The 23,341-nt window shown below is 34.6% G+C and overlaps 4 protein-coding genes across 8 annotated transcripts; 2 read left to right on the top strand and 2 right to left on the bottom strand.

Annotated features, from left to right (window-relative positions):
• Positions 1-359: 359 nt before the first annotated feature.
• On the bottom strand, positions 360-2,253 carry LOC108992297 (small heat shock protein, chloroplastic). Its single transcript, XM_018966827.2, has 2 exons — positions 1,786-2,253; positions 360-1,011 (listed from the first exon to the last, which is right to left on the bottom strand). Exons 1-2 carry the CDS (start codon positions 2,090-2,092, stop codon positions 569-571), a joined length of 750 nt encoding a protein of 249 aa, XP_018822372.1. The 5' UTR covers positions 2,093-2,253; the 3' UTR covers positions 360-568.
• Positions 2,254-8,427: 6,174 nt separating this feature from the next.
• Positions 8,428-11,004, top strand: LOC108992274 (protein IQ-DOMAIN 14-like). Of its 4 annotated transcripts, none has more exons than XM_018966783.2 (5): positions 8,428-8,927; positions 9,042-9,377; positions 9,474-9,602; positions 9,792-9,947; positions 10,055-11,004. In XM_018966783.2, exons 1-5 carry the CDS (start codon positions 8,799-8,801, stop codon positions 10,805-10,807), a joined length of 1,503 nt encoding a protein of 500 aa, XP_018822328.1. In that variant the 5' UTR covers positions 8,428-8,798; the 3' UTR covers positions 10,808-11,004. The 4 variants fall into 4 exon arrangements, with proteins under 4 accessions (XP_018822328.1, XP_035540045.1, XP_018822327.1 ...); XM_035684152.1 differs by having other exon boundaries at positions 9,780-9,947; XM_018966782.2 differs by having other exon boundaries at positions 9,474-9,713.
• Positions 11,005-13,217: 2,213 nt separating this feature from the next.
• LOC108992272 (probable leucine-rich repeat receptor-like protein kinase At5g63930) lies at positions 13,218-17,140 on the top strand. Of its 2 annotated transcripts, none has more exons than XM_018966779.2 (3): positions 13,218-16,419; positions 16,676-17,033; positions 17,091-17,140. In XM_018966779.2, the coding sequence occupies exons 1-3, from the start codon at positions 13,374-13,376 to the stop codon at positions 17,095-17,097; spliced, it is 3,411 nt and encodes a 1,136-aa protein (XP_018822324.1). In that variant the 5' UTR covers positions 13,218-13,373; the 3' UTR covers positions 17,098-17,140. The 2 variants fall into 2 exon arrangements, with proteins under 2 accessions (XP_018822324.1, XP_018822325.1); XM_018966780.2 differs by having other exon boundaries at positions 13,218-13,592; positions 13,688-16,419; positions 16,676-17,133.
• A 1,629-nt stretch (positions 17,141-18,769) lies between these two features.
• LOC108992271 lies at positions 18,770-21,684 on the bottom strand. The gene is made up of 2 exons (XM_018966778.2): positions 21,487-21,684; positions 18,770-19,137 (listed from the first exon to the last, which is right to left on the bottom strand). The coding sequence occupies exons 1-2, from the start codon at positions 21,607-21,609 to the stop codon at positions 19,042-19,044; spliced, it is 219 nt and encodes a 72-aa protein (XP_018822323.1). The 5' UTR covers positions 21,610-21,684; the 3' UTR covers positions 18,770-19,041.
• Positions 21,685-23,341: the final 1,657 nt, after the last annotated feature.

The following is a 23,341-nucleotide window of genomic DNA, read 5'->3' as shown; positions in this document are numbered from 1 at the left end:
TTTCACCTTAATAAATAAATCCAATTAATACACGAGATATTTTAATTAAAATGGAGTGTACAATGCTATCAATTCGAATTCATAATAAAATCATTAATTATTTCAAACATAAAATGAAAAAATAAAAATGTAATTATTTAAAAGAATCTTGATCCTTATTCGTTTATTTTTACAAATGAAATAAATTGAAATTAAAATTAAAAAATTAAATAAAATATTATTAAAATATATTTTTTAATATTATTTTTATTTTAAAGTTAAAAAATTAATTATTTATTTTATTTTATATTAAAAATTATAAAAATTATAATAATTAAATGAGATGAAATATTTTTTAAAAATATATTTTAAAACATTAATACCAATTAATTTGAAGAGAAATATATTATATACGATAGTTATACATGTACAGATACAAGAGTACTATGACCATCACACCTTACCAAGATCAAAGGCGAAGAACAAAAAAAAAAAGTGGGGAAAATTCGAAAGGAAGCACAAAACTCATGAAAACCCAAGTACAAGCAAATGTCATAACAAACTCAGAGACACACGACACCCATGGGTTTCACTGAATTTCCACGTCAACGACCTTGCGTTCCACTTTGGTCTTGGGAATGGCAATATAAAGAACTCCATTCTTGAGTTCTGCCTTGATCTTATCCTTCTCGCAATTATCAGGAAGCTGGAGACGTGTCTCGTAGGAGCTGAAACTCCGACGAGACCAAGAGTCGTCATGATCTCCCTTACTGCTTCCATCTTCCTGCTTGCGCTCTCCTTTGATAACAAGAACATCGTCCTCAACCGACACCTTGACATCCTCCTTGGCAAGCCCAGGCATGTCGAACCGCATCTTGATCTCGTGCTCATCGTCTTGGATGTCCCAAGGCGCTCGCACTTCTGCTGCTGTTCGATTCCTGCCGGGGAATGTCATCGCATCCTCGAACACACGGTCCATTGTGTCTAGCATTTGCTGCATGGTCCTCATTGGGCTCAATGGGTCCAATAGACCTGCGTATAAAAACATGTCAATATTAGGAGTCAATTGGAAACATGTCAAATTTTTAAATTTTAAATAAATCTAATCTATTTAAATAACCAATATCACTTATTTTAATTCGTTTAATAATTAATTATAAATAAATTAACATAATACAATTTATTTGAATCTGTTTCATATAAATAGATTGCTCTAATATACCTAACTCATTTAATCTATTTAATATAATTTCTTATAAAAATTAAAATTTATATTTATTAATAATCACAATATCTTAAAAAATTTATCTTAATATTTTTTAAATTTTAACATATAATAAAATCAAATATTACAAATCATATAATAACAAATATAAATATAGATCTAAAATTACAATCTTAATAATAATAAAAAAATAACATATTAAAAAATATCAATATTATAATTTAATAATAATAAAATTTTAATTTTAAAATAAAATCTAAATAGATAAAAAAAAATAAGTTAATTTTATATCAAATAAATTGATCTATTAACGTATCTTAACATATCAATTCATTTTGACGCAAATTTGTTAATCTTAAATTCAAATCTTCTAATGTCGCATTCATATTAAATTTATAGATCATGTCACGTATTACTGCCCTAAAATAATTTCATCAAAATAAATGCACGATTAATAATACATCAAATTATAACAGTTTTTATTTTATTATGTTAATTTAGAAATTTAGTTTTGTAAAATTTCTTTCTGATGGTAACGTTCTCTTTTACAAGATAGCCATTATTATATACATGAGATTTACCAAAAGGCCGTAAGACATCAAAAGCCAAGCGCCTAGGCCTGATCTTCTCCACCGAGGTCCCAGCTTGGTCGCCCTGATTCACATGCTGCACGTCCACAGACGCGTCCTTGTTATCGCCGCCGCCAGCCTCAGCTTTCACTGCAGAGTACGACAACCTAAACGGTCTCCTGCTGCCATTTTTCATTGAACATGGGAAGGCAGCAGCACATGGCACAATATAATTGGTACGGCCTGCAGCTTTATTTGAACTCTTGGCGTTCTGGGATGACAGCAAAGGTGAAGACGACCAAGATAATGTTGCAGCCATGGTACTGATTGTATATTATAGCAATGCACGAATGGAAAGAAACCCAAAAAACGAGAGAGAGAGATCAGAGACCGATGAAGTGGCCGGGATGGATCGGTAAGATCAGTGAAGTTGTTTTTGCTGCGACTCGAATTGGATGTTTTGGGACGGAGAAGATGATGGCCGAATATATAGGCAAACATATATAATTAAGGGAATTGTGGAGAAGGATCTTGAAAGTTTGAGAGTGCGTGTGAAAGTTCTGGAACCAAAATACAGACATGACGTTTTCCTATTTACATGTAGCTCCCTCGTTCCTTTGAGAAAGATCTAAAAATCTATGAATGCATGAATCTTATCCGTGAAGAAACTAGAAAGTGGGTTTACGCTTTAGTCCCCAAGGGGGCCCATTTAAAAAAAAAAAAGGTTTGCAATTTGACCCTTGTGTTTTGTTTTATCTTCGGAAAACGCCTGGCTTCATTGTCCACTAGAGTATAATAATAGTTAGAAATTATAAAAATATTATTAGGTTAAATAGAAGATAAGAGTCGCATTCACAAAAATATTTTATAAAAATAAACTCGAAATTTGATTAACATGATATGCGTTAGATCTATTTTATAATAATAATAATAATAATTTAATATATTATGTCAAATCATATCAATTTATAAATTTATTTTTATAAAATCTGTTTGTGAATTAAGCACTTCAATAAAAGAAATTCTATACTAGACTTCACGCATGCGAGAAGCAATGGAGGGGAGTACACGCACGTGTGATTACATACGTGGCACAATCTAGAGAGAGACTAGGCCTTAATTATATGAAAGGATAACAAGAAAAGTTTAGGGGGAAAAACAAAAATCCTCCCTCATATTATTATATATTGAATTTGCAATCACCTTCTTTAACAGAGATATCCTTGATAAATAAAAACTAAAATGATCATAATTCGTATTTTTTAGGATTTTAAGATAATTTTAGCATTTTAAAGGGAAAAAAATGATGTAGATTGCAACTTAGTGATAATTTAGAGGATGATTGCTGAAATTAATAACTTACGAGGTGGTTACAAATTAATTTAATGAAAATTAAAAGAGGATTTGGATATTTTCTCCAAAGTTTATAGTATACAAGGTGTTTCAAACTCATGTTTTGCTAGCTAAAGTCATCAATATTGAGTTAAAAGAGTCCTAAGCCCATTGCTCTTATGTGACTCTTCAATTCATCAATGCTACTTTGCACAAATCATTCGGAGACAATCTTAATTCATGCATGCTCATGCACAAATTAGTATTTCAACATTTGCCGGAAGTTATTCCGGAGTTTCTCCGGCGAAAAATTCAGCAATAATCGAGTTAATACTTTCGTAATATTTTTTAAAATGGGTCAATATTTATTATAAAAATAAATAAATATTTCTGATGAATTGTTTATGATAATTAAAAATAATTATTTTTGATGACAATAGATTATTTTAATAAAAAATTAAATTTTTTTGTACTGATTAGTACATAAATAAACACAATTATTACCCGATCTGGATTTCCCATAATTATTTCCATCCAAATGTTCATCCTCCGGGCTCAAGAGTACTTGGGGAATCTTTCAAGCGACAGCATATCTCAATTCTCACAGCTAGTTGTAGCTACTCGTGCAGTGAGTGAAAGAGAACCCAAGGTTGGAGCATTAAAGGCCGTTATTAAATGTTTCAGAAGTTTATTTAAAAAAAAAAAACAGCTGATTCAGCTATGTAATTCGATCTGTAAATTTAACATGAATACTATACAAAAATAATAAATTTGAGTTTAATATTAACGGGTTTGAATTAAAACGAGTTGATTCATTAATATACGATTTATAAACGGATCAACTTGCTTAATATGAAATCAATCCGTTCAATTTGCTTAATATGAAATCAATCTGTTTTTATCCGTTTATAATTTATTTTAAAATTAAAATTTATTATTGTCAAGTTATAATATTAATATTTCTCAATATGCTTATATTTTTATTGTTGAGATTGTAATTTATTTTTTATTATATGGTTTGTAATATTGGTTTTATTATATGTTAAAATTTAAAAAATATTGATATATATTTTTTAATATATTGTGGTTATTACTAAATATAGATTTTAACTTTTATGTAAAATTATATTAATCAGGTCAAATAAGTTATAAGTTTTAGGTCAACCTATTTACATGAAACAAACGAATTTAAATAAATGGTGTCGTGTTAACATATTTTTAATTAATTATTAAACGGTATCGATTGTCATCGTTATCGATTTTTCCCCTAGATTCAATGCCTTTCTGGGAGGTCGGTATCGATTGTCATCATTACACATGATGTATGTAACTTTCAAACTTTACGTTTTTAGTTTTTTTTTTAAAAAACTAAAATTTAATAGTAGATGTTTTTTTTCTTTTTTAAGAATGCGTAAAATTTATATATTCTAAAACTGTATTTAACATTAGTTTACTCATATTACAATCATGGGCTAAGATCTTTATATTCATGACACATTTTTTTATGTATATATATATGCGACAATGCTAGGGTGCACACCAAATGTGCACCTCAATTATGCACATCAGTGCAAATAATTTTAATTTTTCTTTCTTTTTTTTAGTATTTTTTAAATATCCTTAACCATTAAGAAAAATTAAAAAAAATAAAAATTTACTAATAGTCACTTCCTTAACCATTAAAAAAATAAAAATATGAGTGGACACATTGGGGAGCCATACTAGCATTTTCCATATATATATATATATATATATATAATGTTAGATATAGTCATGAATTATGCAAGCATTGCATACTCATTTTTTAAAAGAGTGAGATCTACTACTAAAAAATTAATTCTTTCATATAGATCCTATATTTATTTACTTTTTTCAAAAAGTGTGTGTGGCGCCGCTTATGCAATCTATGACTGCAAATATTATTTATATATCTATATATATATATATACACACATTAATTTACTCAATAAATAATGTGACCCCATTTAAAAAAAATAGCCTGTTAAAAGAAATTGAAAAGCTATCTGATGTAAAATTATAAAAAAAGCATAACGTATTTATTAAATTATGCCAATTTATAAAATATTTTTTTATATAATTATCTTTATAAATCAAGCATTTTTCAAAAGAATTTTGAAAAACCACAATGAATGGTATGCTTGAGAGCAATAATTTGTTTCAAACTTGTAATTAATTAGATACCTAGTTGTGATATTAGTACTAGTATGAACGATATACTCTTCTCTCTATCGTCTCCCTGGAGGCGATTCTGGTGAAGCGAGATAGTCGACGCTATTTCTGAGGAATAGGAGGGAGATGCTTTTGGTTGGTGACAGAGGGAAGAGGATGGAAGGTTTAGAAAAGATATGCGACCGTCTGAATCTAAACGAAGAAGAGACCAAACCCATTGAGGTGGATGTAGAGGACCTGGAAGAGCTGAAGGAAAAAAGGGATAGGAGTTTGGTGGGGAAGGTCTGTTCGGAGAGAGTAATAGGGAAGGAAGTCATTAGATCTATGATGGAGAAATTATGGAGAGTAAACAAGAGAATGGAGTTCCACGAGATTGGAGTGAACTATTTTGTCATTACATTTGCTACACAGAGAGATAGGGACAGAGTGCTAGAAGGATGCCATTGGTTATTTGATAACCATCTCTTTGTACTCAAGGTGTTCGATGGAAGTACTCAGCCACACTTACTCGATTTCTTTAAAGAAGAATTCTGGATCCAGCTGTTTAATCTGCCGTTAGGAAGGATGACTAGAAGAATGGCGGAGGTGATTGGGAAAACAATCGGGAAAGTGATGGATGTGGATATCATATAAGGTAATCTGGAATGGGGAAGATGCCTTAGGGTGAAAGTGGAATGTGATCTATTAAAGGCTCTAGCCAGAGAAAGAACAATCCTATATGAAGGTAAACAAATGTGTGGAAGGAGGATTTAGTAAAGGAAGTTTTTAATGAAGAAGAAGCGGGCCTGATGTGCAACCTTTCTATAAGTCAATCTGGTATGGAGGACAAATTAATTTGGGCACCTTCAAAGAAAGGAATTTTTAGTGTAAAATCTGCTTACCATTTTCAACTGAGTAGAAAAAGAAGACTTAATGGGGAGTCATCAATGGGGGGTGCAGACAATGAGGGTTGGAAGGAAATATGGAAGCTAAATGTTCAAGGGGTGACAAAAGTGTTTATCTGGAAGGCACTCAATAATTGTTTACCAACAAAAGGTAACTTGTTCAAGAGAAGGGAGGTGGAGGATAATTTCTGTCCCATTTGTGAGAAGGAGGTTGAAACTATTTGCCATGCTATTTGGAGCTGCCCTGCTGCAGTTGATGTATGAGCTGAGAAGGGTAGTCTAGTACAAAAATGGGTATCTAGTGAGGTGGACTTCGCTGAGATTTGGAAAAGACTGGTAGTGAGCTTGAATGAAGAAGAGTTGGTGTTAACAACCACTGTGATGAGATGTATTTGGCTGAGGAGAAACAAATATGTTTTTGAGATAGCATTCATTAGTCCAAAGGAGATTTTCATACAGGCAAGCATTGTATTGAAGAGTATCAGCAAGTTCAAAATAGCAAGAGCAGTATAGTTTCAAATACCAAAGTATGTAGAGAAATGGTGAGATGGAAGGCCCTAGTGGATGAAGTTGTGAAGATAAATTGGGATTCAGTCTTTGATAAAAATTCTTTGAATATGGGTGTAGGGATAGTAATCCGAGATGCTGATGGGGAGGTTCTTGTTTCACTATGCATGTCAAAGTTACATACTAGTTCTCCAGCTGCAGCAGAAACAACAACCTTGGGGAGAGCTTTGATACTATGTACAAAACTTAGCATTTCTGAAGTTGTTTTTGAAGGGGATGCACTGGGGATTATTACGGCTGTAAATAGTAAAGATGAGCATTGGGAGTGGGACGGGCAGTTGATTGAAGACATTAGAAGTTTGTTGTTAAAAAACCATTATGGAAAGTCCAACATACATATACAGAGGGTAACAAGGTAGCACACTTTTTAGCAACTTAAGCTTACAATGTAAATGAAGAGCAAATTTGGATAGAAGATGGCCCAGAAGGCTATTATAGTTTCATTATACAGGACAAATCATGTATTGTTGACAGTTGATGAATAGAAGATATCATGTTTGATTTCAAAAAAATTAAAAATTAGATACCTTTGTAGAGTACGTATGAATAATGAGTTATACCTAACAGCTTAGCAAGAGCCGTCTACTGTCTAGACACCATCCCTTATAGTTCCCCACTGCCATTAAATGCAAAATGCAGAGGAATTTTAAGCAACTCATTGATTTCTCTTAAAACTTCTCAAAAATAACCAAGAAGTAACCCTATTTTGTAGCCCTAATAAATGAGAAAAACAGTAAAGAAAAGCAAGAGAATCCAATGCAATGCGGCTGCTTTGACTGGTTTCCCCATGTGGACAACACCTTTCTTTCTTTCTTTCTTTAAGGAATGCTAAGTTAATGCAAATCTTTCTCTTCAAGCTCAGATTCCTTTTTAACAGTCATATCCCAACCTTGGCACCTCCCACTTTACATGTTCCATTCCAATTGCAGGAGAATCTTCAAATACCAACATTTTAACGCTAGCTACATCATATTTGGAGTGTGCAAGCTTGTAATTTTGAAAAATGCTATAATCACTTAAAGAACTTACAAATTGACATGACTTCATTTGATATCTTATATTTACTTTACAATCTAGCATAGTGTATCAAATCACGTTAGTCTGTGAGTTTATTTATTTATTTATTTTAATATCTTTCTAATTGAAGTATTTTTCATTTTTGTGTACCTTTTTCATTAAAAAAACAACCATAAAAAATAATTTTTTTAAGTAAGAAACAATATTTTTTTGAGTTTTACAACTTATCATTCCTACACACCACATTTTTTTTTTTATTCTTTTTAAACTTATTGAATTATTCTACTCATCATTTATATAACACACATTTGGTAGAATAATTTAATAAATTTAAGAAGAATATTAAAACCAAAAATAAAATTTAAATTAAAAAAAAAAAAAAAAAAAGTGTGATAGATGAATCTTGTGATGGGTGGGAATGATAAGTAACAAATCTATGTATTTTTTTAAGGCGCTTGCACGGCCTAAACCGTGAATTATTCTCTCAAATTCACATCCCAAAAGAACACCATTGTGTACCGTTCACACCCTGCGTGTAGAGCCACGAGAATTCCATAATGGTTTTTACAGAAACATGAAAAGCAAAAGCTTCCTTCCCCTCCACATACCTACCCTCTCTCACCTCTTCTGCTCCAGCTTTCATCAGTCTCGAGAGAACTCACTCTTTCATGTTGTCTACAGCTCTCTGACATAAAACTCCAGAAAGCGTACCATATATATGCCACTGAAACATTAGAAAACAAGAAAAGAAAAAGAACACCTTTCTTTTATCATTGTATACTGCAAAAATTGTCGTTAGATTTTATATAATGCAGGGTTTGTTCTATCATGCATGGACTGCCAATACCAACTCGAAGACCACATAATTTGTTCTTTTCCCCTCATTCATATCTCTGCCATTCGCATTTAATGAAGATACCAACCACTCAGATTGAGAGGCTCCTTTAAAGTAAACGAAAATCACCACAGTTCTGTTACAAGCTGTTCTGGCGCCTTGGATGTTGCTGCTGGACATTGCTTCGTGAATATCTTTTCATGGGGAAGAAGATTGGGGGAAGCTCGTGGTTGACTGCTGTTAAAAGGGCTTTCAGGTCTCCTACTAAGGACAATGAGAAGAGAAGCAGCAGAAGGAGAGAAGAAAATGAACAGGAGGAAGAAGAGAGGGTACAGAGTTTTGTTTTCCTTCAAAGCTTTGATCATTGTAATTACGCAATGGTGAAATATGTCGCTTGACCACAGTGCAAATGTATTTTTGGTTTTTTTTTTTTTTTTTTGCAGAAGAGAGGGAAGCGAAGATGGATTTTCCGGAAGCCTTTGAATCAGGAAATGACTATACAACATTACTGCGAGACAAGGACCATAACCACCAAAGCTAATATGGCAGCAACCACTACTAGTGCAGTGACTGTGGCGCCGCCGAATCATGTTTCCGAGACTGCAGATGCTGAGCAAAGACATGCCATTGCTGTAGCCATGGCAACCATAGCTGCTGCTCAGGCGGCTGTAGCAACGTCCCAAATAGCTGTAGAGGTTGTTCGGCTCACCCGGCCTTCCATTTTTGGTCGAGAACACTATGCTGCCATTGTCATTCAGACTGCATTCAGAGGATATTTGGTGAGTAAGAGAGCAATTCGGTTCAGCATGAAAACTCATGTTATAATTTAGCAAAATCAGTTTGATTAAAAAATAATGATTGTTGTTGTTATGAAGGCAAGGAGAGCTCTTCGGGCACTTAAGGGTCTGGTAAAGCTGCAGGCCTTGGTAAGAGGCCACAATGTTCGAAAGCGAGCAAACATAACTCTTAGATGCATGCAGGCTCTGGTTCGAGTCCAGGCACGGGTATGTGACCAACGCAAAAAGAGGCTTTCAAATGAAGGGAGCATAGGCTCCGCCATTACTGAACCGAATAATAGCTCATGGGGCTCACAATTTACTGAAATGAAATCCATGGTACTAAGAATTAGTATAAAACATTTGTTACACAGCTTTGGGTGACAATTAATTTGGTTTTTTAAGTTTTCTATGCAGTCTCGAGAAGAAAGTTTCACTGCCGATGATTGGATATATTGGGATCACGGCCACCACCCACAAACAATGGAGAAGGACATTCAAGCCATGCTGCAGAAAGCAAAGGAAGCGGCCATGAAACGGGAGATGGCCCTGAGTCAAGCCTTCTCTAACCAGGTAAAATTTGCCTTTTTTTTTTCTGCGACTACTGGAATCTGTTCTCCAATCTTGTTGCTGATCTAGTTAGCTCATTGTTATAACTTTTGTGCATGATTTCATGAAAGATTTGGAGAGCTGGTACGGACCCAAATGCAAGTGAAGAAGAGTTTGAAGAGATGCCTAAATGGCCTGATCAGTGGACAACAACGAAGCAATGGGAGAGCAGCAGAGGCAGGGTCTCACTTGACCAAAGAGACCCCATAAAAACAGTTGAGATCGACACCTTTAGACCTTACTCCTACTCAACACCCAATTCACAGAGATCACAAAATTATCAGCATCAAAGCTACCAATTGCAGAGACCCAGTTCATTTTCTGTGCCCTCTCCTCTCCATAGAGCCCATAAAAATCTCACCGTTCAGTCACCAATCGCACAATCTCCATACAAAACAAGGCATCTCCAAGTGCATTCGGCTAGCCCTCGATGCTCGAGAGAGAAAAGGAATCAACAAATGTCCCAGCTGCCTGGCATAGGCTCCACTTGCAGCCATGGAATATTGGGAGGAGTGAGCAGTGGCGGTGATGGGGCCGCTGCACCAATGCCAAACTACATGGCTGCCACTGCATCTGCCAAGGCTCGGTTTCGGTCACAAAGTGCACCAAGACAGAGGCCCTCAACCCCAGAAAGAGAGAGGGCGGGGTCAGCGAGGAAACGCCTTTCGTTCCCCGTTCCTGACGACCCTTGTGAAGGTCCTGGCGATGGCGGCCATGATCTTGGAATGGAAAGGAGCTCTAACATGTCATTTTGTTGCAGAGACAGCCTTGGTGATCAAAGATCTCCCCCTTCAAGGAATTATCTTGGGAGGTTCTTGATGTAAGAAAAGCCCGTAAAAAATGACCGGATGGCCATGATGGCAATTGTGGTTACAATGCTAATGTTCTGTAGCCATCAGATTAGCATGAAGTGAGTGAGAGAGAGAGAGAGAGAGAGAGAGAATGTATGATTGGACGCACATCATGATCAGCGGATCCCAGAATAAGACCTTGAAAGGAAAATTAATTATCTCTGTCAGTTTCCGTCACCTATCTTCTTCCTCTTCATTAAAATGATTGAAAAAAAATTAATGCTCCTCTCTTCCTTTTATCATCCTCTTCTTATTATTTCATAACATGGTATTAAATAATTAAAAATTATTTTTTATTTTTTATTTATAAATTTATTATTTAATACTACATTATAAAATAATAAATAAATAAATTTTTTTAAATTCTCCTTTTTATTATTCAATTCATTGGAAGAATCCCTGCAAAACATTGTTAGAAAGAATCATTATCCTTACAACTCAAGCCTCGAAAGTAATAGGATCCAATGTGCATCACACCACCCAACTAACTTAAATAAGTAATGTTATACACTATACACTATATTCTCATTTTATTTTCATCTCACTATATAAGATTTAACACATTTATCATTATTAGATAATAAATCATCCAATAAAAGATCATTTAATAGTAATAAATATGCAGCATCTTATATAGTAAGATAAAAGTGAAATGATAGTACAGTATATAGAATTTTTCACTCCAAAAAGCATATATATGCATGTTCTATATAGGGTATCTTTCTAACAATGTTTCGCAGAGATTCATCCCAAGGAATTGTGTCCAACTTTATTCAACAAAAAGTGAGAACCAAGCATGTATTTGACAGGATCAAGATATTCTCCATATCCCATATTACAAGGGGAAGAGACAACCAAAGAGATTCCTCGACAAATTCGAGGATAGAAGGAAAGTGGAAGCTTGAGAAAGTACACAAATGTTAGACCCTCGGGCCTCCACCTAATTAGTATGTAACCCCCCTCACATAAGAATTGTAATCGGAAATTACCAAAAAACCATAAAAAAAACAAGATCATTGGTTTCAGTTTAACACATGCAGCACAACAACAACGACAATTTGCAGATCATGTGATGGTTCTCCAATATTTGTCAAAACTAGTTTCATAAAAAGCAAAAATCTCAATCAAGGAGAAGCCACAGCTCTGTTTATAGGAATCACTTGAGCAAAAGAGCAACAAATCAAGAAGCTTACAATTGCAGGAGATTCACTAATGGCAATACAAGCAATTGAGGACCCAAAAAAAGACTTCAGATTCGACTATTGAACCGATAGCCAAAGATATCAGAACCTTATTGCAGTCCTTTGAAAGCCGGAACATAAGGAAAATGAGCAGAAGAAAGGTCTTAAAATGAGAAAAGTAGTGTGAAGAATTAAGTCCATTTCGAGGAAGAAACAGTTTCATTTCATCTTATCATTACAACTTTTTCAAATTCCTATATAAAATATAATAAACAATTTAACTTTTATAAATCTTAAAATAATAATATATTAAAAAAATAATAGTTTATTTAATTTTTTGAGTTATAATTTCATCTCATCTCATAAGGAGTAGAGATAACGGACTGAAATCTAGAATCAATAGAGAAGAATTCTCTCAAAAGATTTGACAATTTAATTGACAATAATAATAATAATTAGCAACTACTTAAAATGATTCTAGACTTGCCTTTTTACAGGCTTACAGTGGAAGACTTCAAAAGAAAAGATAACTCTACAATTAATCCTAATCAAACAATTTAAAGCCTAATCTATTTAAAATGACCCTAAACTTCCTTTTTATATATTTAATGGCAATGTAACCTGCCTCAATAAAAGACGTGTAACGTGCTTTATACCTTGGTTATGTTTTCTCTAAAAACATGGGCTGAAATACCTATAAAAAGAAGAAAGTTCTAACATTTGAAATAAATCTCAGAGACAGAAGAGAAATACTCTAGTCATAAAATGATTATATAAAAGTAATTTTACAAATTGATATGATTTATTATGATTTATCAGATTATAAAATTATTTTTATTATAAAATAAATCTGATAACTCACATGAAATCATGTTAATTTATAAAATTATTTTTATATAATTCTTTTATAATTGTAATACTTCTCCCGAGGGAAAGCTTGTATCATAAATATGTAGTGGGCTCGCGTGCTTGAGAGAGAGAGGGAGAGGGGCCTGGTTGGCTTTGTAAGATAGAAAATATAATTGGCTTCTTTTCATCATACTCTTTGTTCATCACCAACCTGGCCCATTATTGAAGCTTTTCTTTCAATGGAAGTGTCTGCACACAATCAATATTCTTATTCCAATGCCACTGCATACGACCAAAACTAAGATGTTGGAGACTGTTTCTTTAACATCTGTTGGCATTTCCCACCCCCACCGCTTACATAAAGCATCTCCATACATTCTCAAAAGCATTGAAATATAATCAAACATTCATCCCCAAAGGAATGAAAAGATAACACCATCCTCAGCAATAGCAACTACAAGGAGTATCATCTAAACTCATGCATGAAAAGTTGTCCTTAGTTCATTACCATGTTCTTGCTGTTTTCATACTATGTTCTTTCCTTTATTGGGTTTCTGTTGGTTAACTCAGTTTCATTGCCTCCATCAGCCATATACCTTATTGAATTCCGCCATAGCCTCCCCAAACATTCTCAGCATCTCCTGCTATGGAACGAGTCCAATTCACCTTCCTCACCTTGCCAATGGCCAGGAGTTCATTGCTATCCCAAGAACAGCTTTCAAGTCAAGGTCTTAAACCTCTCAGGCTTTGGACTCTCTGGTGTCTTGAACAACTCGATTTCCCATCTCTGCCACCATAAACGTTTGCTCTCTCTTGACCTCAGTGGCAACAGTTTTAGTGGTGAAATCCCCCTGCTGCTTGGAAACTGTGCTCAACTAAATACCATTCTTCTCAACGACAATGACTTCAGAGGGCCAATCCCACCTGAGCTTTTCGGATCAAAGCGGCTTTCACGGCTTGATTTGGGATATAATTCTCTCTCTGGTAATATTCCTCCTGAGGTAAGCTTCTGCACCAATCTCGAATACTTGGGATTGTACAATAATTATCTGAGAGGAGAGATTCCAAGTGAGATATTCTCTCTACCAGCTTTGAAGTATCTTTATTTGCACACAAACAACTTCACCGGTTCTTTACCAGATTTTTCCCCTTCCTGTGCAATATCTGATCTTTGGATTCATCAAAATGCCTTTTCTGGATCTTTGCCTTATACTTTTAGCAATTGCCACAACCTTACTACGCTTATTGCATCTTATAACAACTTTGGAGGGGTTATTTCATTAGAGATCTTCGAGGGTCTTTTGCAACTTGAGATTCTCTATCTTGATGAAAACAATCTTGAAGGGGAAATACCGGAGACTTTGTGGGGCCTTGAAAGATTGCAAGAGCTTGTTCTTTCCGGGAACAAGCTGAATGGAAGTATACCTGAAAGAATTGCTCAATGCCATTTGCTAGCAGTTATTGCCCTCTCAAGTAATAAGCTGGTGGGTCAGATTCCTCATTCAATTGGAGATTTAAAATATTTGAACAATTTGTTCCTCTTTGATAACATGCTTGATGGCTCACTACCTCCTCAGCTTGGAAACTGCACTTCACTTGTTGAACTTAAGCTTCAGAATAACTTCATCGGAGGGACAATTCCTCCAGAAATTTGCAATCTAGAAAATCTTGAGGTCCTTTTTCTGTTCAATAATCTTATCAGAGGCCATATTCCTCTACAGATTGGTAGAATGAGTAGTCTTATGGAGTTGGCTCTGTATAACAATAACTTGACTGGTAGAATCCCACTAGGAATAACCCATTTGAAAAAGCTCACATTCCTGTCCTTAGCTCATAATAATCTCTCTGGAGAGTTGCCATCGGAGCTTGGCAAGGATAATTCTCCTGGTCTACTTAAATTGGATTTAACTGGGAATAAGCTATATGGACCAATCCCTTCTAGTATATGTATAGGCAATAATCTTTCAGTTTTGGCATTAGGGAACAACCATTTTAATGGAAGTTTTCCAGTTGGCATTGAAAAATGCTCTTCTCTTAGAAGGGTGATCATTAGTAACAATCTCTTGCAAGGGACTATACCGGCTGATTTGGGTAATAACTCTGGAATTTCTTTCTTAGAAGTTCGAGGCAACTTGCTTCAAGGAACAATACCTCCAATGTTGGGACATTGGAGCAATTTATCCATGCTTGATTTTGCAGATAATAGATTTTCTGGAACTATACCTCTGGAGCTTGGTAAACTAGAGGCTCTACAAGTTTTGAGACTTTCTTCAAATAGGTTGGCTGGAATGATCCCTTCTGAGCTGGGACATTGCACGGAATTGATTGAACTGGACCTCAGCAAGAACGATCTTTCAGGAAGCATTCCTTTAAAGATCATCTCAGTTGCAAAAATGCAAAGTCTTCACCTTGAAGAGAACAAATTCAGTGGAATTATTCCTGACACTTTCTCTTCCCCTCATAGTCTGTTTGAGCTGCAGCTTGGAAGCAACATATTAGAAGGCCCTATTCCTTGCAGTTTGGGTAAACTTCATCATTTTAGTTCAATTCTCAATTTGAGCAATAATAGGCTCTCTGGTAATATCCCACAATGCCTGGGCAATCTAGACAAGTTGCAAATTCTTGACCTATCAAGTAATGGTTTCTCTGGTGAAATACCAACTGCACTAAACAGTATGATCTCCCTTACCTTTGTGAACATATCGTTCAATACCCTCTCTGGAAAACTCCCTTCTGCTTGGTTGAAGTTGGTGGCTTCATATCCAGGATCTTTCCTTGGAAACCCAGGACTTTGCTTGCTTGGTAATGAAGAAAAGTACTGTGAAGAAGCTAGAAATGTGGGTAAGAGAGGCCAAGTGCTGTCTGGAGTGATTGTAGGTGTAGTAATCTCAGTGTCACTACTCTGTGCTCTAATTTACATACTAATCGCTAGAGGCTTTGGGAAGAAATCAACTCCTGATCAGTCTCTCCTTCATGATTGTCGATCAGTAACTGAAGATTTACCTCAGGACTTACAATTTGAAGATATTATGCGTGCCACACAAGACCCAAATGACAAGTATGTGATCGGGAGAGGCAAAGATGGGACAGTCTACCGCACAGAATCTGCAAACTCCAGAAAGCATTGGGCAGTCAAGAAGGTGGACTTGTCCAAGACAAGTTTTGTAATTGAGACAAAGACTTTAAACTTAATTAGGCATCGGAATGTGGTGAGGATGGCAGGGTATTGCATGAAAGATGGATATGGTTACATTGTCACAGAGTACGTGCCAGGAGGGACCCTTTTTGATGTACTGCATAGAAGTGAACCCCAGTTGGTTTTAGACTGGGACACCAGATATCGTATTGCTTTCAGCATTGCACAAGGCCTTTCTTACCTTCACCATGACTGTGTGCCACAAGTTATCCATCGAGATATCAAATCTGACAACATTCTACTGGACTCTCAACTGGAACCAAAGATAGGAGATTTCGGGATAGCAAAATTGGTTAATGATTCTGATCCAAGCTCCACAAGGTCTGCCATTGTAGGAACATTAGGCTACATCGCACCAGGTTAGTCACAAATATAAGATAAGTACTATTCATCATCTTTTCATCGTTTCCTATTATGGCATCAAATGATTGGTGGATAACTAAATGATAACAATTAGCATTTGAATCAGTTGATGTCACGTCAAAGGATGATTAAAGTGTTGTTTTTCTTGTCGATATTGAAACATTGATATTTGAAGCTTACATTGAAGGATTTATATAACAAGCATACATGATGCTGTCTTCTCTGATTCTGTGCTATTCATTTACATTTCAGAGAATGCGTATTCAACTCGGTTGACAGAGAAATGTGATGTATATAGTTACGGAGTCATTCTGCTGGAGCTCCTTTGCAGAAGATTGCCAGTTGACCCTTGCTTTGAAGAAGGCTTGGATATTGTCTCCTGGTCAAAGAAGAAGCTGCAGGAAAATGATGAGTTCATTGGCTTCTTTGATGAGGAAATCTGTTACTGGGAAAGAGATGAACAACAAAAGGCATTGAAGTTGTTGGACTTGGCGCTTGAGTGCACTGAACAAGTGGCGGATGCAAGACCCTCCATGAGAGATGTAGTAGCATTCCTTATCAAGTTGAACGATAAGCATGCAACCAGTTCAAGTAATAGACAAAGTTCAAGGTTATAGAATTCAATACAAAATCTTTTATCTGTTTTCATACAGATTTTCCTTTCAAGGTTATAGAATTCAATACAAAATCTTTTATCTGTTTTCATACAGATTTTCCTTCTACTTTTAAAATTTTAAAAAAAAATGAAAAAGACAAAAGAAAAGTAACCAACAAACTGTGCATTGGTTTAAAACCCGTTCAGACAACTGTAACCTTATATCGTTCAACCAATGAATTTGTACCAAAAAAAAAAAAATACAAAATTGCAGCCTACTGTGCATTGCAGCCGCAGCACACTCCACTGTATTGAGTGTAAAGAAAAAGAAGAGATAAAAAAAAAAAAAAAAAAACATCAAGCAGGTGTGCTGGGCTGATGCCAAGAATTCCTCAAAAAAAAAAAAAAAAGAACAAAAGAGGAAAGTTTAGGTTCCATCTATTACTTAAAGAATTTTAAAACCATCCATTCAAAGTCCCAATCCATTTTTCACATTGTAGATTTTTAAAGTAAAACTTACAAACTAATGTTACTAAAACTTACAAACTCATGTTGTTTGGTATAAACGTGAGATCTATTTTACAATATAGATAGATTTACTATTTGACTAATCATTTCAAACCACGTTAATTTATAAAGTAATATTTTGCAGGGTTTTTTATTATTGAATAGGTCCGTCGGTTTGCCGTTAGAAAAACTGATCTATGGTTTAAAATCTTAAATATATTTATATTGTTTGTTCCATGTAACAATTAGGAGACGTTTGGATTCGCAGGACATCTCAGCTCATCTCAACTCATCTCACTACTATTCATTACTATTCAGCAACTTTAACTCACAAATCTCACTACTATTCACAACTCATCTCATTACTATTCACTACTAGTCACATGCCAAATTTAAAAGGAAAAATCTTAAAACTTGATAAACAAAAAATTTACAAACTTCATTGTCGCCAAGCTCATAAATTGTATTCAATGACCTAAAGCCAAGCTCATACATTGTATAATATAGTCTATAGGCCATCCCCCGTATGACCCAAATAAAAGAGAAGGGAATATTTGAAAGTAGTTTTCATCTCATTCTATCTTATCTCATTTTATTTCCAAACATTACTCAAATACAAACACTTTCAAACTAATCATTATAATTTTTTCAAACTAATCACTATAAATTTTTCAAACTTTCAAACAAAAAATAAAAATAATTCAACTTTTTCAAATTTCAAAACAAAAATAATGTTAAAAAATTATATTATAACAATATTTTAACTTTATAATATTTTTTATTTAACTTTTTCTCTCTCATTTCTCAAAATCTCACAAAACTGAGTTTGGATACCAAAACTATCTCAACCCATCTCATCTCACCATTACAAATTTTACAAATTCTCATATAAAATATAATAAACAATTCAACTTTTTTAAATCCTAAAACAATAATAATATTAAAAAATAATATTCTAACAATATTTTATTCAACTTTCAATTTTTATCTAAAACCTTCTCATTTCATCTCACTATCCAAATCCCACTTAAATTATCTTATTACTATTCACAAACTATCCTACTACTATTCACAAAATTATCATCTCATCTCACTCCACATACATCCCCCAATGTGTTGTCAGCCTTCCATCCCATTTGAGGGTGTAAAATGGCTATTTACACCCAATCCGGACCAAAGAGGAATTGATTCGTTTATATGATCCACCATTGGAAGCAGAAACCAGCAATATGGTAGCACCATTGTTTTGTGCAATTTCGTTATCATTAAACTTCTGAACCAAAACGAAGCAACTCACAAAGACCATCACTTAGTGCAGATTACCTACGGATTATAGAAGTTTTCAACAAACACTACTAAAAAGCTCTGAAAAGTGAAATTCAGATGGCTATTTTCATCAACAGATGAGTAATGCTACAAGGGCAAGTAGTAATTATTCCTCAAACAAAAAGGGTGCAGTAAGAAATTTCATGCTTGGAGCCACAACAACAAATTGCGGTAGTGTGCCTTAAGGCAGCTATTCTGTTGGCCCCACATGTTCGGGGGTTTCATTTTCTTTCAACTTTTCCAAAGCTGAAATTCGTCTGTCCAATGACTCAGTAATGCCTTTAACCTGGAGAGAGAGAGAGAGAGAGACTCATAATTAGAAATCATGTCCATGTTTTCCAGAGGCAAAACACAACAGACATTTCTTATGTGGGCCAATCGTCAATGCCTCATCGATTGTCATGTGCTTTACTTGGGAAAAAGGTTCAATTAAAATATCCTCCAAAAGACTGACATAATTTTGCAAGTTAAGATATTGAAGTGCTGCTTCATAAACAAACTCTCATTTTGTGTTTTCAGAAGTAGGGTTGGCAATCTTTAACATGACTTGTACGCGACATGAAATAATAAAGTTAAGAGTCCAGCTAATCAGGTCCAAGTCAGTTTGACAGGAGCCCAATTCATATTAGTCAAAATGAAATGATCAATGTCAGAGTTTATATTTCTCAAGGCCATCACCTAAAGAATGCCATTTAAATTGAGATCAAAATCTGACTACTCCAACCACTAGGGGTTGGCTCAAGTGGTAAAGGCCTTAGGCATAGGGGTATGCTCCCCCTAGGTCTAAGGTTCAAATCCCCGGGTGCAAACAATCTCTAGGGGCCATCGAACTGGGGGGATTTTTCCCTTGAATTAACCGATGTGCACTTCCAGGAAACTCCTTGCCGAGGACATATGCACCCCCAGGATTAGTCGGGATGCTGTTCCGAACACCCGGTGTCAATCAAAAAAATATCTGACTAATCCATCAGCCACTAAGGGGCAATAAATTTAGTCATCTACCATTAGTGGCTTTGAACATTTGTAACATCCTATGAATAAAATAGGAGCAGAATCTAAGAGTAGAAACAAACCCATGAGACAAATACCAAGAAGTTGAACCTCCAAAGGTAAACAAGAGTACTTATTTTATTTACTTTTACATTTTGTAAAACATTAACAAGAAACATTGTGTGTGTGAGGAATGTTCAAAGATGGGAAGGCAAAAACTGAAATCATTGCTGGACAACAGAAGAAAGAACTTGAAGCTTGCAACTAATAGATGATGCAGTCCTAAACAAGTCCTATGAGAAATAGGATCTGAACTAAAACCAAACAAAAACAGATTGAACAAGATTTTTTAAGATAATTCACTAAGGAAAGGACATGGAAAGAAATTTGAGCAATTGTGACTATAAAACTTCCATGCAACATTGTAAAACTAATCACCCTGTATGGAAAAGATTGTATTTGTCTGATGGAGGAACAATTACCTTGATTAAGAGTACAATGTTGAACTTGCCGATATATCTTGTCTCTTTTTCCTCTTCCTATTAGATTTGCTAATCACTTAGAGACGATTCAACCAGTCCTAGTAAAATGTTCTGAGTCATGTTCACCAGTTTTGCAATTCTTGAGGGTGGGTTCAAGGTTTGAAACCAAATACTGTTCAATTGAGCCCATTTGGGCTAGTGATTGTGACAATTTGCTTCAGACAGTTTTTGGAGGTCAATGGTGGATGTGAAATATAGTGCTAAGTAGTTAACAGAACATATGGGGTGGTCCTTTAAAAAAATATTAGGACAGGTTTGGAGGAGTTCCCGTTTTATTAGATTCAAGGAGGCAATTGATGCAAAGATGATTCTGGTATGATGTGTAGTACAGAGTTCGGACTCCTAAGGCTGTTTATCATAGGTGGTTTGGGTCATTATAACATGTCTTCATTTTAATTTCCCTAATACCCAGCCTGTTCAAAACTCCAAATCCTTCTATGGTGTTTGTCTTCCGTTCGACAGAGAACAACACATCCCCAACATAACCAGTGTCCAAAACCCAATGCCTTTAGCCAATTAATTTAAACCCCAACTCCTCTAAACAAAACCAACTCACGACATGGTTCATTTCTCATAAAAGGTTCAAATTAAAAAGGAAAAACATTAACACGCCATCGGACTCCACACTAGGGTCTTTGTTTGAACAAGGGCAAGCAAACATTTACCAAGTCATGACTCCAACCAAATTAAACGAATGCGGCATACACACTTCTCCCATATGATTCAATTTTCATGGAAAATTAGCATAAACTAGAAAATCCTGTCTTCAAGTAATTCATGATGTATATTTCAAAATCTCAACAATCATTCTCCTCCATGACCCCACCGATCTAGCCCATCTAGCTTGATTAAAGATATATATATTAAAAATAAAAATAATAAAAAAAAAAAACCCCATTAATCGACATACGAGTTAATTATCAAACCAATTCATTAAAAATCAAATAAATTGCTTTCTAGTCTATCGTGTTTTTCAAAACTGCCAAATGAGCATAAATCTTTCGAAAAACACACTCAAAATCAAACTAGGAATCGAATAATTCTTCATATAGTTAAAAAGCACAAAGATCTAAAATGATGTCGATTCTGTGGTGGTACGGTACCTGTTCCGAAATGGCCTCCTGGGCAACCTTGTAATCTCTGTGAAGAATGTAGAGGCCCAGAAACGACGACGCTGCAGCCCCCGTGAAGAACGAGGCCAATCTCACTCTCAGTACGTAACCCATTTTCCACTCCTCCTCCGTTGTCTGATCTCTCTTATGAGAAGCGTCGCCCAAGTCTATTTTTTCAGGAATAATTCTACTGATGCTTATTTTAGGGGAGTTTGGACATAGCAGTTTATGCTCTTTTTTTTTTTTTTTTTTTTTTTTTGGGTAAACTTTTTCTCCACAAATCACGTATTACTTTTTTTTTTTTTAATTTTTTTTTTTCTTACCAAATCTGTAATATATAGATGATGAGTAAAATAATTCAATTAGTTTAAGAAGAATATAACCAAAATTATTTTATAAAAAAATAAAAATATATATAGTGTGTGGTGTGTGAAATGTTGAATAGCAAAACTGTTATACATTAGAAATAACATTTTATGTCAAAAAAAAAAAAAGAACTAACATTTTATAATTTCAATTATTTTGAAAGAGTAATAATACACAATATATTTCACAATACATTTTACAACACTTTCCCTCTTAAGTTTTTATGTCCATCAACATTGACGAAAAGTACGTGACCCAATTATAAACTGTCGCATAGGATATATAATCTTTTAAAAAGTTAAATCAGATGCTTTAAACTAAATGTAATTTCAATAATTAAAAATAAAATTAATATTAAAAAAATAAAATTTTTCAAACAAAAAAAAAAAAGATAGTGCGACTGTCATCGTAACTACCAACGGTGGCCATGTTCTAGCCACCACCAGGGTAGTCAAAACTAGTTGACTTTCGTCGTGACCGAGTTCTAACCACCAATTAGTGGTCATATCTCGACAAATGAGTGGTTATAGGGGTGGCTCCCCAACCTTTGGAGGCAGGCAGATGCCGGCCCGAACCACTAAATAGGTCAGGACGGCACCTCGATATTTGGCCACCACTCGATGGCTAAGATCGATCAGTTCTAACTACCCTGGTATTGGCTAGAACATGGCCATAGGTGGCTGTTTATTAACCGTACTTGATATTTTGGTGTTTTTAACCAAGCTATTGGAAAGTTCTTAGTCTGAATTTTTTATAGAGTGTAGTTAACATGTTTATATCAAAGTTTTATGAGGAGTCTTTGCATGTTATAAGCTTTTGATGAAAGTTTTTATTAGATCTAAGAAGTTGGAAATTGGAAAGAGTAAAACAGTTTCTGTTTTGTGAAAAATTAGATTTTTTGTGGTAAAATCATGCTCCAATGGTTTTGATATTTTTTTATAATGATCGTAAGACTTTGAGCTACATGTTAGAATGTTAGTTTAAGGATATTTCATATTGGTTTTGAACATATGATTTTTTATGCATGAAAATGTTCGGTTAGGTCACAAATTTGAGGTTTTTGGATAGACTTATGTTTTGGTTTAATTTTGGTCATTTGAGTTTAATGATTGGATATACTCTAGGACATGATTTTAAACCATACGATATTGTTGGTTTATGATTATTTTCATGGTATGTTTCAGATCAAGGATTTGATCAAAACCAAACCTTAAGGCAATCGGTTTTTTGTATGGGTGTTGAAACCGAAAGTTGGGTGATGGATTTTTGTAACTTTTTTTATTTTTACTTGATGATTCAAAGTATGTTAGTTCTTAGGAGTGTGTTATGAACATATTGGAAGAAATGTTTTGAACTTTTGGAGTTTTTGAAGATATTTTAAAAAGAGACAAAATCTTGATAATCAAAGGTTAAAGCTTGGAGCTTTGTTTTAAAAAGATTTTTGTGATTTTTGTAAAATGAGATTTTGTTGGTTGATCGT

The sequence above is a fragment of the Juglans regia genome, chromosome 13, assembly GCF_001411555.2.
Source record: "Juglans regia cultivar Chandler chromosome 13, Walnut 2.0, whole genome shotgun sequence".
NCBI lineage: Eukaryota > Viridiplantae > Streptophyta > Magnoliopsida > Fagales > Juglandaceae > Juglans > Juglans regia.
The sequence above is the reverse complement of the archived record's forward strand: the minus strand, read 5'-3'. Positions and strand labels throughout refer to the sequence as shown.

Bases quoted from the DNA above. Each gene is read 5' to 3' on its own strand.
- LOC108992297 (XM_018966827.2), bottom strand. From the start codon at position 2,092: ATGGCTGCAACATTATCTTGGTCGTCTTCACCTTTGCTGTCATCCCAG. The intron at 1,012-1,785 runs GTAAATCTCATG...TTTTATACGCAG, and splicing joins TGATGTCTTACGGCCTTTTG to GTCTATTGGACCCATTGAGC.
- LOC108992274 (XM_018966781.2), top strand. From the start codon at position 8,799: ATGGGGAAGAAGATTGGGGGAAGCTCGTGGTTGACTGCTGTTAAAAGG. The intron at 9,714-9,779 runs GTACTAAGAATT...TGGTTTTTTAAG, and splicing joins TTACTGAAATGAAATCCATG to TTTTCTATGCAGTCTCGAGA. The intron at 9,948-10,054 runs GTAAAATTTGCC...ATTTCATGAAAG, and splicing joins GTCAAGCCTTCTCTAACCAG to ATTTGGAGAGCTGGTACGGA.
- LOC108992272 (XM_018966779.2), top strand. From the start codon at position 13,374: ATGTTCTTGCTGTTTTCATACTATGTTCTTTCCTTTATTGGGTTTCTG. The intron at 16,420-16,675 runs GTTAGTCACAAA...TTTACATTTCAG, and splicing joins ATTAGGCTACATCGCACCAG to AGAATGCGTATTCAACTCGG.
- LOC108992271 (XM_018966778.2), bottom strand. From the start codon at position 21,609: ATGGGTTACGTACTGAGAGTGAGATTGGCCTCGTTCTTCACGGGGGCT. The intron at 19,138-21,486 runs GTACCGTACCAC...CTCTCTCTCCAG, and splicing joins AGGAGGCCATTTCGGAACAG to GTTAAAGGCATTACTGAGTC.